General features: G+C 50.2%; 1 protein-coding gene across 6 annotated transcripts in view; it reads left to right on the top strand.

Moving 5' to 3' along the window:
• Positions 1-330: 330 nt before the first annotated feature.
• ACTN4 (actinin alpha 4) overlaps positions 331-17,268 on the top strand; it is a 70,054-nt gene continuing 53,116 nt past the window's right edge. For 4 of the 6 annotated variants that reach the window (XM_036118460.2, XM_036118463.2, XM_036118462.2 and 1 more), the window contains exon 1: positions 332-583. In XM_036118460.2, coding sequence (XP_035974353.1) covers positions 422-583 — 162 coding nt within the window. In that variant the 5' untranslated portion in view covers positions 332-421. Of the gene's footprint in view, positions 584-17,268 lie in introns of all 6 variants that reach the window. The other 2 variants (XM_036118461.2, XM_036118465.2) reach the window with 1 other exon arrangement.

Below are 17,268 nucleotides of genomic sequence, written 5' to 3' on the forward strand. Positions count from 1 at the left end.
TGCTGAATGGGAATACACATTCCAGGCCTGGGCAGGTTAAGGCTTGATGGCGAGAGCCCGCCTTATGAATCATTCATGATCTGGCCCCGCCCACACGCAGAGAACGCGCGCGCTCACGCGGGAGAGGGGACGCGGCTCGTACATGAGCTGAAGAGGTGGTGGGGGAAATGGACTCTGCGCAGGCGCCGGGTTCCCGAGGCGGGTCCCAGCGCCTTTCTGGTTAGGAGGCGCGCGCGCGCGCGGGAGGGCGGCGGCGGCGGCGCGGTGCGCAGGCGCGGCGGGCAGTGCGCAGGCGCTGGGGGAGGGCGGGCTAAAGCAGCTGAAGCGGCGGCGGCGGCGGCGGCGGCGGAGGAGGCTCGGGCAGAGGGGCGGGAGCTGCGGCGGGAGCGGACGGGCTGGTGGGCGAGCGAGAGGCGGCGGAATGGTGGACTACCACGCGGCGAACCAGTCGTACCAGTACGGCCCTAACAGCGGGGGCAATGGCGCCGGCGGCGGGGGAAGCATGGGCGACTACATGGCCCAGGAGGACGACTGGGACCGGGACCTGCTGCTGGACCCGGCCTGGGAGAAGCAGCAGCGCAAGGTGCGCGGCCCGCGGGCCGGACGGGCTGAAGGGGGGCTTCCGAGGGAGGTTGGGGCCCGGGAAGAGGATTGGAGGTCTCGAGAGGGAATTGGAGGGTCTGTGATGGGAATCGGGGGTCATGAGAAGGAATTGGCGGGACTGGGAAGGGGTTTGTAGTCCTGAGAAGGAATTGTAGAACTTGGCCAAAGAATGGGGAGTCTGAAAAAATAATTGGCGGCCGTGTAGGGAATATGGAAGTCTTAAAAAAAAAAAAAAAACCCACAAAAATCAGAGAGCCCGATGAAGGAATTGGAGGGTTTGGGCGGGGAATTGGGGAAAACCGAGATGCATGGAGACTTCTAAAATGGAATTGGGGTCTGAGGCGGAATGGAAGGGTGAGAGGGTGGTTGGAGGTGCGGAGAGAAATGGGGGATTCTGGAATTTGTGGACCAGAATGGAATTGATGGTTGGGGGAGCCTGAAGAGGAGCTCGAAGATGGAGGGGGTTATTTGGGAGTGCAGAACGGTCTGAAGATTGGGGTTGGGGGAGTCCTAGAGGGGATGGAGATTCTGGAAGTCTGAAGATGGAGTAGGGGTACTAAGAAAGGGATGTGGAGTCTGAAGAGTAGTGGGGGGACCTGGGAGACTTGGAAAATGAGAGGGGCAGAGGAAAGAAATGGGTGTGAGACTGGGGCGTGGGAGTGCAAGGATGAGTAGGGGTGCGAATGAAAGAAGTTAGGGAGCTGTAAGAAGTGTTGGAAGGGGTGAGATTTATTGGGGGTGCCCTGTTCTAATTGGGAGGGAGGAGGAGTAAGAGGAATTGACGAGGGATGCAGAGGGTACCTGGAGTGTTTAGAAGAGGGGATTCTGAAGAACTGATGGAAGGCTGAAAAGCTCAGCCAAGGGTTGGAGGAGCCTAAGGAAAAGGTAGGGTGGAAAAAGGTGAGCATGCTGGAGAGAATGGGAGCGGCGGAATGGCGGGTAATGGGAGGGAGATTAGGAAAATGAAAGTCTCATTAGGAAGGCAGCATGTGATGGATAGACTGAGAAAGGAATTTGGGAGGGGAGGGCTTCTAGAGGTACACAGTCTCGGGACTACAGAGTGTGTTTTGAGGCGGGGGGAGGGAGAATAAGGGAGGACGCAGTGAGAGTGTCAAGAATTGTGCCTTTTGGGGGGGGAGGGACCCTTAAAGCAAGGTCTGTTTTCAGGTGGCATGTTGGGGTGTGGAAGCTACTTAGGGGGGACTGCAGTAGTGAAAGGGAGATCAAAAGGAGTGGGAGGCCCAGAGAAGATGTTGGGGGGGTAATTCAAGGTGGTTGAGGAGGGGAGCTCTCAGCTGATATAAGAGAGGGTTTGAGTGTGTGCATGAAGAGCTAAAGAAAGGAGTGTGTTGAGTGGGTGTGTGTTTTGAGAGAGGTGGTTTAAAGTGTGTGTGAAGAGAGTGGCAGGTACTTGAAGTTAGAGGCTTTTAATATGTTCCGGAGATCTGAATTTTCTTCCCAGATTTGTTACTCATCAGCTTTGTGGTCCTGGGCAAGACCCTTGCTCTCTTAGTATAATTCTGTCATCTGTGAAATTAGGAAGGGTGGAAGGAGGCGTCCTGTGATGCTACAGAAATGGATGTGTACTGTGTGGGGACTTGGGGAGGGGGGGATTTGGTGGAGCTTTTTCAGGAACATGGGGCAGACTCAAGGATTTGAGCGATGAGCTGAGGAACGAGAGCGGAGAGTGTGACTGGAAGCCTCTTGAGGGTGTGAATTGGTGCTCAGGGGCCCAGTGCAGGCCACCCAGGGTGGAGGGGAAGGGTGAAAGGAGCAGCTGTTCCTGGGGTGGGGCCTGGCATAACCTTGGGTAAATTCCCAACCTCTGCTTGAATTTCCTCATTGGGCGGGGGTGGCGGGTTGGTGATGGTGTTCTTCTCCATTGCTCCACTTGTCTCCGGGTGGCTAGGTTGAGATAATCTGACATAGAAATGCTTTTTTGAGGGGAGAGGGAGATCTAGCCTGCTGTCACAGCAATAATTTATTGCCCCAGGCGGTGCCGGGTTGGAAAAGGTTAAGAGTTGCCAAGAGACTTGGAAAGTTGGGAGGGGAACAGGGGGCCGCAGGGTTGTTGTTGAGTATTTCTGGGATCTGTCTTCTCCAGCTCCAGGTGCTTGGGAAAATGAGCCCCTGACTCTTTTCTCTCAGGTGTGAGAGTGGGGGAACCTTCCCTTTCCCTCCCTTCCTGTCTTCTACCCCTCCCCAGATGACTCCTTTTGCTAGCTCATTTCCACTCCCTTCTGGGAGTTAGGGTGTGTGCTCTTCCGTGGTTATAGCCTCCCTTGCACACAGGGTGAGGCTGGGGCACCATTCAGGTCCTGGGCGGGAACCGGGACTCACGGGAACCCCAAGGCCCTGCTGCTGTGTGTATTTTCCCTCTTCCCTTTCTCAAGGACCAGGCAAGGTTGAGGGAAAGGGTGGCTCACATTGTCCTCTAATACAAGCTGCTTTCAATTCTCAATAAGGGTCAGATTCTAGTATATCCTGCTTTATACCCTACTGCAGCAAATATTTACACATAGCTGTTCTTTGGGGGAAAATACTGCTTCACTGCTGTGCACTTTCCTATTATGGAATAGGGATCCTTTATTAAATGGGGGAAGGAGTAATGGAAAGGAATATGTACACAAATTTTCACTGTGTTTCCCTGTTTCTTTCCCTTCTAAGAAGAACCCCCTCCCCCCCAACGGTCTGGGTGAGTTTTTCTACATTACAGTGTCAGTTTAGCGACTGACAGGTTGTCCTTCTTGCCTCTCCAAGGCTGAGCCATGGGCACAGGGAGAGTGGCAGTCCTGTGAGTGTCTTGTGCATACTCACATACTCTAAAATAATCTGTGTCCAGGATAGCTGTAGTCCCGTGAAGTGTGTGGAATTGAATTCTTCTGGGAATTAGGCAAGGGTTGGTTCACGTCAGGGTGTGTGTGGCTTCTGGTGGTTCTCACTTCTACCTGAAGCCATTTGCTCTGACTTCTAGGGACCCCAGCAGTTCTGACATGGAAGGCCCTAAGTTTTCTCCTGGGGGGATGGGGGAAGGACTGGTCCGGTGTTTTGAGCAAATTCTCCAGCAGTTACAGTTCTCGGCCACAGTTCCTTCTCCCAGCTTCTGAAAGGGTCAGCCTGGCTGCCGCCACCTACTCTCCTGGACAGGAGAAGTCCCTTGTCACCTCCTCCAGGTGACCTCTGGCATAGCCAGAAGGAACGCCTCCCTCGCTAAGCCTGCGTGTTCATTGAAACGTCACTGCTTACAGGGACTCAGTGTTTAGACCCCTGACCTTTGGCTCAGGTCTGTATTAAGGGTGAGTTAATTATTTGAAAGTTCTGAGGGTGTTTTGTTTTTCTCCAAGCAGGTTTTTTTTTTAAAGGCTGACAATAGAGGCCTCAAAGTAGCCATCTGTTTTGTTCCATTACTCTAATTGCTTCCCTCTTAGGATCTGGCTAAGACTGACAGGTCCGTAGCGGCTTTCAAAATTAAATAACGTACCTATCACAAAAAATTAAATAATAATAATAAAGATTTAAAAAACCCCATCAAACTTAATTATCATCTAGAAATAAGACTGTAAAGATGGGAGGGGGCAACTATACTCTGCCCTCTTGGGAGAGGGGTAGGGGAAGCTACTCGGCTACTAAGCCCTCGCTTCCCTCCCCATTCCCTGAGAACGGGTCTTAGAACATGGCTTTTCTGATGACTGCCCAAGAGGTGAGGTCTGGGAGGATGGCCTGGGAGGAACTGCGCCCCTGGTCGCCACTCACACTCAGTCAGTTGAGAGTTGGTACCATGCGTGGGAGCGGTGCCTGCTAATCCTAGGCGGTCCAGGGCGGCAACCCAGGATTGCCCTCTGCCTTTTGAAACACCCTCCCTGGTTCCGGCTTCCAAGACCAACAAGGAGGCTTGCTAGGCTACCTTGGCAGCAGGGAGCTGACTCACTCTTGGGTTGGAACTGGTGCTAAATGGTTTTATTTAAGGGCAGCCGATTGCCTGGCCTCGAGTGGGCTTCCTTGTGGGACAAGCTTGGTGAACATGTTGGAGGAACACAGTGCAGGAAATGGAAGGCGGTGTTTGAGTGTCCGGGCTGTCCCCATGCTGTTGAACCCCTGAGCTGCAGTCAGGAGGTCCGTTAAGATGTAGGATGGCGCTCGCAAAAGGTCTTGTTAAGCAGATTTCAGGGGAGCAGGGACGAGTCTGGATTCTAATCTGAAGCCTCTGGGATGGGGAGACTTCTGTCCTTGAAATGTAGCCTCCAGTCATGGCGGACTTTGGCCAGACAGCCCAGTTTTTCAGAGTTACCTGAGTGACTAGTCCAGGTTATCTGGCAGTGCTGTCTCGCAGAGGACAGAAAAGGGAATGGAACCCAAAAAGAATGGATTTGAGAAGGCTCAAGGAATTTCTGAGACGGTTGAGGGGGGGACACTTTCGGCTTTTGCTGTATTGGTTTACAGTGTGCTGGAAATTCTACAAGCCTTTGACCAGATCTTAGGGTTCTTAAAAGAAGGCAAGGACTCCCTTGCTGCTTCTGTTTTGGAGGGGAGGGAAGGGGAGAGGAGAAGGGCAAAGATAATTAGCGAACAGCTGTTTGCCCTCGGATCACTTGCTCGGTCAAGTTTTCTGAATAGCCAGAATGTCGACATGTTTATCTCTTCCCTGGCATGCAGTATATTCTAGACCTGGGTCTCCCCCAGCTTTATCCCGGTTTCCTTCACTTACTCACGTCCCTGGTCTCATCAGTCACATTCAAGTCCCTTCCCTCAGGTTCCCGCCCACTGCCTTTATTTATGTATTTATTTTACAGAATAACAAAACACTCCTGCTCAAGGTCCTCTTCCCCCCTTTTCTTTTTTCATGGAAATAGGCAAGTGGTAGCAAGTTGGTAACTCAACAAGCGGTGGTCATTGAAACACAGACCTACCTACTGAAAGGGGAAAGGGAAAGGTAGACGGAAGTTTCTACTTGAGCGGATGCAAATTCTGTCATCCGTGGAGGTTTGAAAGCCGTCCTTATATCTGGGTGGTTTGAGAGCTCAAGAGCGGTATCCTTTAGGATGAGTTTAAAGTTGAAAACATCAAAGCACAGTTCGAAGGAAACTTAGTTTTACAGTGTTGGCAACGGCGGCGCCAGCATTTGTTATAAAGTGTCTCAAAGTGGCACAGTAACACTTGCTTTGCTTCCAGAAGGTTTATGAGTTACATTTTAGTCAGTATCCCAGGTATCAAGGAGTGTAAGGGTCAGTGAATCAAGAAAAACAATCATTTTAAATTCCAGACTCTGTGTAAAGAAGGATCTTACTGGGGGAGAAATTAGCCTGCTGGCTGGGAGGAGAGGGATCTTGCCTCCCCGAGAAAGGGAAAGCTTTGCCTGAATTTAACTGGCTGGGGTGTCCTTACATCAGTGCTGGGGCAGTTTTATCCAAGTAATGGTCTCCCTGGGATTATAAAAATCTCTGAGACATTCGTCTTGCTGTTGTGCCTTTTTTGGTTGTGTTGTTCTTTCACGTCCCTTTCCCCCGCCCCCTTCCTTTGTAAACAATCGATGCCTTAACTTGGAATGTCCAGGGAAAGTCTTGAAAAGCTGGTTGGTGTAACTTGGTTGCCTTCTCTTGAGTCCCGAGCAGCAGTTACTCTGGGAGAAGCCAGTGGTCTTTCTCTTAGGCGTAATTTATTGAAGAGTTATTGGAAAGCCAGTGGATTGAGTTTATGGGGGATTTGCTATTTGTCACCTGTTTCTGTGCTGGCTCCTGCCTTTCTGGGATGAGCGCCGTACCCCCAAGAATGAGGGGCCATCGTGTCATTTCCAGAAGAGACCGTGGTTCTCCAGCCAGAGTAGCAGCCACCCCCCCAGTCCTTGCTCCTATGCTTATCTCCCTATTTACTAAACTTCAGTCATTTGTGATTTTTCAATACCCACTTTTACTTTTATATGCTTAAAACTTTTCTTTAAGTCAATTTGCCTTTCTTCAGTTTCAAAAGGAAAAGTTATGTAAGTATGCTAAATGAAAAATTCAGCCTCCCTGGCCATAAATAGAAGGAAACTGGGGAAATAAACATGCTGAAAACAAAACAATGTCGTTAAATTCTAGCTAGGTGTTATCCCTGCCGAAGGCTCTGGGCCTGAGGCCTGCTTCCTTTGTTAAAAAGAGAGATTGGCAAGTGTTAGTGAGGTGCTAAAGACCCACAGTACCAAGCAGAGACTTTCTCTTTGAAGTAATCAGAAGGTTTACAAGAGAATCAAAGGAATAACCTCACTGATTCAAGGTTTAACATAGGAAGTGGATAACCCTTAAAATCTCCCATGTGTCAGGACACCTGGGTGGCTCAGTCAGTTAAGCACCTGCCTTCGGCTCAGGTCATGATCTCAGGGTCCTGGGATCGAGCCCTGCATTGGGCTCCTTGCTCAGCAGGGAGCCTGCTGCTCCCTCTGCCTGCTGCTCCCCCTGCTTGTGTTCTCTCTCTCTCTCTCTGACAAACAAATAACATCTTTAAAAAAAAATCTCCCATGTGTGCGTGCCACGCTTGGAAAAAACCATCTCACTTGACCCTGGAAACATTCCACGAGTGTCAGGACAGCATGACTTACCCAGGAACACACCGCCCATCCTGCTTGCCCCACGTCCCACATCTCACTCAAGATTGGATGACACTGGATTTATCTTTGCTTTCAAATGTTAGGGTTGTTTGTTTTTTAAGAACCCGGGGCCACGTCGTAAATACAAGAATTGTGGGCTTATCACTTGCCCCTCACATAGCTTTTTCTTTTTAAGGCTCTGGTTTTCGTACACATACCCACTGGAAGTTTGGCTGCCGCCTCCCCCCCCCCCCCCCATGAATACACTGCTCTGCTGTTTGGGTATTTGAATCCTAGATTCTGAGAGGAAAGCAGTGCCCTCCTGTCGAGTTAAGAAAGGCTTATTTAAATGTTTTTCTTCCAAATATCAGAGCAGAACAGATTCTTTGTTTTCCAGTGGAACTGTCGACACAGGGCAGGAGTAGTTGAAAGTGGCAGTTACTACTCGCGGAACACAATGAAGTCATCTTGGGAAATATCGTTGACGGTGTTGAAATGATTGAATGGGATGCTAGAACACCAGCCATACAATAGCATTTGTGTCTTCAGCTTCAGGCAGGAATAAAGAAGACATTGTGGTTTGTTTAATGCTTTTTAAAGTTTCCCCCCCAAAGGTGTGGGTCTGAGTGATGTCTGTCACTGGCTTTCTAGTGGGTTTTTCTTTTCATCTTCTCCCCCTCCCTGATGGCTGTTGAGAGTGGGTGGAAGCCACATTTTAGGTGGATGGGAGGCAGTGCAGAAGGCAGGCGGTAGGCCCTGCTCCTCTTCTCCACCTGTGAAGAGAACAGTCTGGTTTTTTCATCTCCAAAAAGCCCAAGATAAAGAGTTTTCACGTTGTACCTCCTGAGCAAAAATGACTCTGATTTAAGAACACCTTAATTAGCAGCCGTCCAGGATGGACGCACAACAGGAAGTGATCTGGATGCATTTCTTTTCTTTGATATATATGTCATTTCAGTGCCCGAGAAGGCCAAGTTTCGATTAGAAGCATCACGGGAGGAAGCTTGAAGGTGATTCAACAGCCAGCCATGCTGGGAGGGTGTTGGAGGGGCTGTCACTCTGGGAGGGTTGGTGGGTCTGAGATGACAGGCCCTCTTTTACCAAGCACCAAGGGCAGTGCTGGAAGCCTCCTTCCGACAGGGTCATTGCCCCAGGCCGTGCGTATATAATAGTCAGCACATGAGTGCTCTATGATCCAGGTGTGAGTAAAAAGTATTTAGTTGATATCACCATGGAAACTGAGTCGCTTACTAATTGTTTTGGGGAGCGCCTCCACACAAGAGGCAGCACTGATGGTGGAATGTTGGGCTCTTGGGCAGAAATACGCTGCCAACCGGTGTCCCAGGAAAATATCCACAGGCATGGTGGCCATGCCCGGTAGGTGGCTGAGGGGCCTGTTTCCCAGCGCAGGAGTCGCGCCGCTCTGTTTTATCCATGAGGGGTGTGTGTGTGCGCATGAGAGAGGGAGAAGGAAAGGCAGACAGCAGGAAAGCCGCTGTTGGCTCTGTGGCCAGGACGTGTGCTTTTTCTCTAGGCATTTAGAGTTGGAATCTCAGCTATGTGACTTCTTAATAGCAGGGCAAAATGTGCCTGCATCTTTTGCCTGCTTTCACAAACACTGACAAATTAAAAAGGACTCTAAAGTTTCCAGCAAATCCCAAGTGCAGTTCATTCCATGATAACATTAAAAAAGAAAAAAATCCACATCCTTCCTATCCCAACTCTGACAGTAAATAAATTTTTTTCTCCCTGTTACTTCCTCCTCTTTCCTTTAAGGAATTGAATGTCTTTATATCAAACTCTTGAGTCTGATGAAAATACTAAACGCTTTTACAAGCGCTTGTTTGGCTCTTGCTGGCATGGATTGTGTTTGGAAGCGTCAGGCTTTTGTTGTTGTTTGGGTTTTTTGTTTTTTTAATTTTATAGGCTTGTATGATCTTCTAGTTCTGGCTTATGGTATAAACTCAGTTTCAAAATTCAAAATGTCTGGAAGCAGCTGGTTTTCCAGGCTGGTTCAAGGGCAGTCTGATGAATCAACGCTTCTTACAGGCGGTGTGCTAACCAGTCCTGGAAGGTATCCAGACGGTAAACATCACTAGGATTGTGAGGCTTTTTTTTTTTTTTTTTCTTTCTTTTCTTTTTTTGGGTCATTTGAGCTAGGCTGCCAAGTCTGGTAGGATTTGACTTTCTGTAAAACAGAAAGGTCTGTGTCAAGATGTCTTTTTCAGAGATGTCAGGCCTGTAGTCAGCTCAGCACTGTGTCTGCTGGTAGAGTGAGAGGAAATACCTAGACTGGTTTGGGGAGGGCCTTCTTGACCATTTTGGGAAACTAATTGTCCCTTTCCTTGTGTAACTTTCTTTAACTCACTGACACAGAGACAATCCACAGAAAAGAATTCCGTCCATTGAGAGCTGCAATCCATTTTAGGGATGGTTGGTTAAGGGACCATGGCCCAAAGCTGCATAATGTCCCAGGGTGGCGCTTGGCTCTTACCTCCCGCCCAGAAACACCCTAGAGATTCAGAGGGAGCAAGCTTTGACCATAAAAACAGAAGACTCAAAGCGCATGGAGTTCTCTTTGCAGCTACCTTAGACTTGGGAAAGTTCTGGGCTTCTTTAATAAACAACCACAAAGCAACGCTTGCCAAATACGGCCTGCTCTAGGGCCACAGGGTTAGCTAGGAGACAACTTTCTTGCCTAAAAATAAGTGCATGTTCCTATCAAACATTCCAAGCATTGTTTAAACATGAGACTTCTGAGTAGCCGCTCAGGCCTTGTGGGTTCAGTGATGTCAGCATGTGGGCAGTTTGGGGAGCTTGCTCCCCATTTTGGGATTGGCCGGTGGCCACCAAGGAAATCAGGTGACCAAATGCAAACCATCTTCCATCTCATTTCTATATGTTCTTGGTCTATTTGTAGGCTGGTGGGGGAGACAGAGAGCAAGCATGTGAATAAAACAAGGTAATTTCAGATAGGATGGTGTGGTGTGAATTAAATAATAGTAATCCCTAGCGTGTTACCCTGTGCTTAATGCTATTCTGAGTGTTTACCTGGACTGATTCGTGTCATCCTGTGAGGTAGGTGTTGTTACCTTTACGGGACAGGTGCAGAAATGGATCCATGGAAGTTTAAGTCCCTTGCCCAAGCAGCAGGGCCAGGATTTGAACCTTGAAGGTCTGGCTTTTGAGCCTGTGCTCTTAGATCTACATATACTACAGTCTGGTGATTGGGAATGGCTTGGAGGGAGGTGAGTGAGGGGAGTAGGGTGCAGTGCAGGTAGTTTAGATCAAGAGGGAGATCTTGGAAGACAGGACATTTGAGCTATTCCCTAAGGGACGAGAGAGAGGGAGCCAAGAGAGCACTGTGGGGAGACTGTTCCGAGCAGGGGGCAAGAAAGTGTAGAGGCCATGAGGAGCAGAAAGAAGGCCAGAGTGGCCAGAGCAGGGCATGTAGAAAAGATGGTCCCAGCCAAATCTCAGAGCTTTTTTGTGGGAAATGCTGATGAGGCCTAGAGTCTGCAAACTCAGTGCCTCTTAGACTCCATTAGGCCAGGAACCTCATGCTTCCAGAACTCTGGCCCTGTAACCCTTGCCTCTCAGGGCCCCTGGACCGGCCAAACCAGAACTGACTTCTAAAGTGGGAACCCTGGGAGGATGGAGCATTAAACCAAACAAAAGCTTCAATTATCCCTGGGCTCATTGCTGCACTAGGCACCTGTGTTTGATTAAAGCGTTGGTAACTTTTGAATCTGGAGTTTTACAGCACTGCGGGCTCATGGGGCTTTGTAGTGTCTCTCTTCGAGAACTTAACTCTTACCCTGTGAACAAATTCCAGTCCCCTTCTGTCCCATCAAGATGCCACTTGATTTATAAAGCATCTTGATAAAATGTTGTGGTTTCCTCTTTGAAGTGGGAAGCCAGGAAGCCTGATTTTTTTTAACTGGCTCTTCTCTTAGGACCTCCCTTTCTCTGTAAATCCCCTTTCCATTTACTCAGTATTTCCCCCTGGTTTCTTCTGGTCAGGTGGAGCTGTAGCTGGCGTGGTTCTGGTGCAGAGAGACACACATGCAGGCCGATGGAGGTGTTTAGCTTTCCGTCCTCTCCCCTCCGCCCCCCGGAAGCCAGTCCAGTAACCCCGTGGCCTTCATTTGGCCCGTGGCTCCCCATTTGAAGTCACACCTTGTCAGACTAGTTATGTGGCTTTTACTCAGGGAGGAACAGCAACATGCTCTGGGCTCTCAGTAGACAGTCCTGACTGTGCACACAGCACTCAGCAAGAAGCTGAGTTCACAGATCATAAAGCGTCCAGTGTGAACATGGGCTGGGATTCTTTCTGCCCTGCCCTTCATGCGATTCGGCTGCAAAAATCCTCCCCGTTGACAGGATCTAAAGGAGCGAATGAGTATGAAGGCGTCCTGTGGTGGCACGGGCAGCCCAGCTGCTTCGGCTGGAAAGATGGCGAGGTTTCCATTCTCCTGGCAGCATACCCATGTGAACTTGTTGAATCTTTTAAGTAGCTGTATAGGAGGGGAGATAAGTGTGTGTATATTTATCGTTATCCCCTTAAATACAAAAATAAAACCTCCCCTTTATAAAACTGATGCAGAGTGGGAAGAAAGCGTATGGCAAATGGAAAACGTGGCCCATTACATCAAGTCCTACCCCACGTTTGGGATACAGCTATAAGTTTCCACGGTGGGTGGCTTATTATGCATTTATGCTGAGCTGAACCTGCTCCAGGCTGTTCCTGCACATAGAAAAGGCTTTCTTGGGGGGAGGAGGGGGGAAGCTGTCTCTTTCCATCACACTGTAAAGACTTGGAAGGTCTTTTGAAAGCCTTCAGCAGTTGTCACTTGGGTAGCAGAATTGGGGGCCACTGACCAAAGGTGGGTCTGCATTTTATAGCCACCCAGCATGTTGTGTAACATGAGTTGGGGCTTCACGGGCCCTGGAGTCCAGCACTCAGGTAGAAACATGACCGCCAGGGCCAGACGACAGCCCTCGCTGGGCCCCTCTGCAGAGCCGAGCCTTTGGGGGTATGAGGGAAACCGGAGACCCAGCCCATGCTCTCCAGGAGCTCACTGCGTAGTCGGGGAGAGAGCAGAGCCACATGAGACTTCAGGAGGACACTAAGCGGCACACAGAAAAGCCCACAGCACTCTAGCCGTGTCCCGGGAGAGGAAAGGGGTGAATAAGGGCAGGTGGGGTCAGTCATGGAAACGTTCATAAAGGAGGTGAGTGTGCAGGAGGGGTGGGCCTTTGCCCCAGCTGCCTGCAGGTTTCTGGGAGAAGCGTTAGGGGGTCTCTGGTATGCGATTGGACAGTATCCCTTACATGTCTCTTAGGAGCAGTCCTGCCGGTTCCTTCCCCTGATGAGCATTGTCTTCGGGGAGTTTCACCTTTGAGGCACCATGTTCGGTATATCTCAGCCGTACCTTGGAACCTCTGAATAGCCAGACCCCCAGGGTCTGAATCCATAGCCATTCACGGGTCCTGTCGCTTTCATGGCTGTCGTGGGCAGGCTGGACCCCTCCCGCTGTGGGAGTCTGCCCTGACTAATCCTTGAGAGGGCATTTGCTTTCAGCTTGCTGATGGCCCGTTCAGAATAAGCACAGGCTTCAGAAAAAGGAACAGAGAGACTCGCTTCTTAGGTCCCAGAGTCTCTCCAAGCCTTGTGCCTTGTGTCCCCTCTGGCTGTGTGGTGCTGCCTGGTCCGGATGACCCCTCCAAGCCCGGAGAGGCAGTTCTGTATTGAGATCATCCAAATGAATGGGGTTGATTCCTGACAGCCTGGCTGGCTCTGTGGGCCACCGTTAACATGCTTTCCCCGGAATGAGGGTAGCCTGCAAGTGTTCTGCCTTGAAAGTTTATTCTTGCCTGCCAAGCTTGGCTTACAGGTGCTATTCTTTTCCTTAAATAAGCGCCTTAGAGCTGGCTTGTGGCACTTAAGAGTTCCCATCCCCGGAAATACTCCAGTATGTTTAAAAAAACAAAAAAACAAAAAACCAACAACAGTTCATTCAGGTGCCCATGGCCAAACGTGTGACTCAAATAGCGCAACGCCCTTGATATGCTTTTCCAAAATGGACATACTTGAGTTGCACTCTGGCCCCACTGCGAGATAAGGTTCGGGTAGCTGGCCCGTGCCTCTTTCTTTGCGTGGTTTCAGGTTGGGTTTTTCTCCCTTCAGATGATGCTTGAGAGCTGTGACATCGCTTAGCTCATGCAAGCAGAAGTAGTGGCTGGAATCATCCAACAGAACCTGGTCCCCGTCTTTGACACTGCCCAGGATCAGTAGGTTTGCCACGGAAGGATTGGTGGGGATGGTGAAGGTGGCAGGTGTCCCCTGGAACGAGCCAGTCTTTGTGGCTTGGGCACCAAAGCCCTGCTTGTGCGCCGAGGGGGAGAGCTGCAGAATATTAGCACAGCCAGTTTGTTTCCTCTTCCAGCTTGTTAGGGCTTCGAGGCAGGGTCCGCCTGATCATCGTTAAGAGGTGCCTTTTCACACACCCCTTCCCCCCCACTTCTGAAAGGCTGTGATGTTAGGGAGGTGGGCTTCCTTTTTTTTTTTTTTTTTAAGATTTTATTTATTTATTTGACAGAGAGACACAGCGAGAGAGGGAACACAAGCAGGGGGAGTGTGAGAGGGAGAAGCAGGCTTCCCGCCAAGCAGGGAACCCGATGCGGGGCTCGATCCCAAGACCCTGGGATCATGACCTGAGCCGAAGGCAGATGCTTAACGACTGAGCCACCCAGGCGCCCCGGGAGGTGGGCTTCCTTTGAGGAGAGAACCTGGGGCTCATTAGTTGTCTTTGGAGAATGTTTTGCTCTACCCACCTTTTGGGAGAGCTTTCTCGAGGGGAAGTTGTGGAATATACAGGGTCACAAAGTTTCTTGCACGAACCCAGGCTCTGGGAAGAGATGCCTGCTCAGCTAGTGGGTAAGCGATAGCAGCCAGCCTACCCACCAGACTAGAGGAGGCGGCTCAGATGTCACCGGGATTCAGGCAGCTGCAGCCTGGGAGGGGGTGTTGAGGGGGCTGCAGCCCCTGTGGGAGGGTGTTTCCTGCACTCCCGTCTCCAGGCTTGGTTCTGGCGACAGAACTGGGAGGCCGTGGAAGGTGTGTGGCGGGAAGAGGGTCAGAGCACAGCCTTTAGAGGGAGACAGACCTCGGTTCTACACCCATTCCCTCTGCTTCCTGGTTGTGTGACCCTGGGCAAGTGATAGAGGTTTAGGCTCAGTGCCCTCCTCTGGAAAGGGTCATCATCCTGCCTCACAGGATGGTTCCAGCATTCAGTGAGATAGTGGATATAAAGCACCCCGCACACTGTGCTCAGTAGATATGGCGTCTCAATGATTTCAGCTGCTCACCAGCCTGCATCCAGGGGGCTTGCTGCTGGCATCTTCTCTTTAAGGGAGTTGAAGGGGTCTGCTGAATTGTGACAGCTCAGTGGAAAGCCAGAACATGCACCCACTTACGTACCCCCCCTCCCCAGGAGCTCTGAACTCTAAAACCTAGCCAGCACCCTCAAAGACGAATTCTCTGTCAAGTGGCAGCCTGCGCTTGAGCTGCAGGTGACAGGACCTCTCCCCAGCCTCTGAGTCCATCTGGGCCTCCTTACCCAGGAGGTAGCTTCTTATTTCTGAGTTGGAGTCCTGAATAGTTTCGTGTCTGGATGAGCCATAGGCAGTGCTGGGAAGGCTTTTTCATGAGTAACACAGCTTGTTACTAAGTTTGGGAGAAGCCCAGGGGCTCGTTCCCTGGGTCCCCTTCTTTCCCTGTCCCCTTCCCCCACCACAAAGCAAAAAAAAAAAAAAAAAATCGTTATCCACTCAAGTTAGAAACAACCCACAGCCTCAGGTCACGCTGCTTTCTCTAAACTGGTAATGATGTAGAAAGAGGAAGAGCATCTCACTGATAACCCCAAAAATAACTCTGCAGAAATGCTGTCAAACATGGTGTAAAGGTGTGCAGGCGCCCGCACCCAGTGGCTGACCTGGGACGTGGGACCTTCTAGAGGGCTTAGCGGAGCCTTGCCCCTTCCAGGGCTCCTTCCCCCGTGCTTCTCACGCCTGCTGCTCCATCCTCTTTACTGCCTTCCTCCTGCCCCCCTTCCCGAGGTCACTTCCTGATGCCATTCCTCAACTTAGCCCCTATCCCCCCCAAAAGCAATCAAATCCATAACCTAATAAGGCAAAAGAATGAGGAGAATGTCCGCCTCCCAGCCTCTCCCCTAACAGGGCGCAGGCCCGCAGCAAATTTGGAAATTGGAAAATGTTACAATGGAGGGACAACGGACGGGTGGGGGGGGGGCGCAGGCGGGACCCTGCTGGAGGGCCACCCGGTTTGCGTGCTTTCCAAATCCGGCCGCGCACACCCCTCTCACACAGAAAAGGGTATGGAAAAGTAACGACCTGAGTTGGCTGCACCTCGTTCTGGGATTCTCAGGCCAGGAGAACCTGAAGCACAGACACCAAGAATCCTCGGTGGGAGTCCCCCTCGGAGAGGCACCCCTCTGTCACAACTGGGACTCTGCAAATCCAAACACTTTCTCCCTCTGAGATGAGCAGTTTTCTTCCCCTTGACTGTGCCAGGGTTGAATTAGCCCGGGCGTTAATTAAAACTTGTCGACATTTAGAGTGGGCCCCCCCCAGAACTGTCACCCCTCCTACATCATTATCCCAGGCAAATCAACCCTCTCTGACGCAGTTTCCATTCTCCACTCAGGGGGAGGAACAAGCCCCTCTCGGCCTGGGGGCCCTGGGGGAGGGGGGCTGGCTGGGCCAGACCTACTTTGTTTTGGAAGGTCAAGCTTAGTAATTAACCTGAACGCTTCTAGGAGGGGGTGAAGGAGAAGGAATCAGCGCTAAAGATGTGCCAGGTCTTTCAAATTGCTAATTATCAGCAGGCATGAGGTCATCCGTAAATATATCTAATTCTTTAGCTGTAATTAAGGTGCTCATTAAAAGTGCAGGGAAGTTTTGGTTTTTTTAAAAAGGAAAAAACACAAAAAGCCTTTGTTTCAACTTGACAGGATGGTTCAAAACAGGCGGAGGACTCAAGGCACAGAACTAGTTTCCTGCCTTAAGAACCTTTACAGGAAATTCACTGCAAACAATATTGGTGACCCTGCCAAAGAGGCAGACCTGGGGTGATGTCATTGTTAGGAGCTGTCACCTCGAGCCTGGCTTTAGGGGAGGAGGGTTGGTGGGATTAAAAAAGGAGTTTGTGAATGTGTGTGTGTTTAGCTGTCTCCAGAAGAGGCAAGTCAATTGAAAAGCAGGGCAGGAGGGAAATCACAAGTGGGGGGTCTTTGAAATATTCTTAGCTGGGTTCAACTTTTCCAAGTTTAAAAAATTCTCCCTTGCTATTTTTGCTCCTCAAAATGCTGCTGCCTTTTTCAGAGACAGCCTTTTCTGAGCCATTCCGCATTTAATGCTTTTCTTTATAGTGGGATTTGTGGCCCACAAGGCAGGGTGCTAAGTTCAGCACTAGGTAAACGCGGCTGCTTTTCTGAGAACGAGAGGCTCCGTCACGAAGCATGGAAACTGAGACACAGGACTAGTTTCGTGTATCTGTTCCTTCCACAAAAACCATTTTGGAAAACTACCCAATGCCAGTGAGTTGGCACCTATGAGTTGTTAATCTTCCCATGTGCCTCCAGGAACCGTCTGGAGCATCTCTGAAAAAAGGACAAGCTTAGCATCTTGTCATTTTTCTTCTGGCTGGAAGTCTAACAGAGAGGCATAAACACAGTCTTAAAATGAAAGCAACAAAAATAAACTCAAACCAGCCCTGCATGAAGACATTAATGCAAAATATGCAAGCTGGCTTGCTATTTATATGGCAGAAGGCAGTCATAAGAAGATCCAGGCCTGGTTAAGGAGAGTTACGTCTTTTGAGGTGCCTGTTTCACAGAATTCCAAATAAACCATGGGTGATTTACTGGGAGGAGGTTATAATGCGGTGTCTCCTTTCATGTTTGCACAGTCCTGTCTCTGGATGAAACCTCTGAAATGCTAATGCAGGATCAGGATACAGTTTGGAGTGCCCCGTGCCCCTTCCTCTCCTTAAAAAACATCCTAACAGCTTTAGAAGGAAGTTT

The sequence above is a fragment of the Halichoerus grypus genome, chromosome 15 (assembly GCF_964656455.1).
Source record: "Halichoerus grypus chromosome 15, mHalGry1.hap1.1, whole genome shotgun sequence".
Taxonomy (NCBI): Eukaryota; Metazoa; Chordata; class Mammalia; order Carnivora; family Phocidae; genus Halichoerus; species Halichoerus grypus.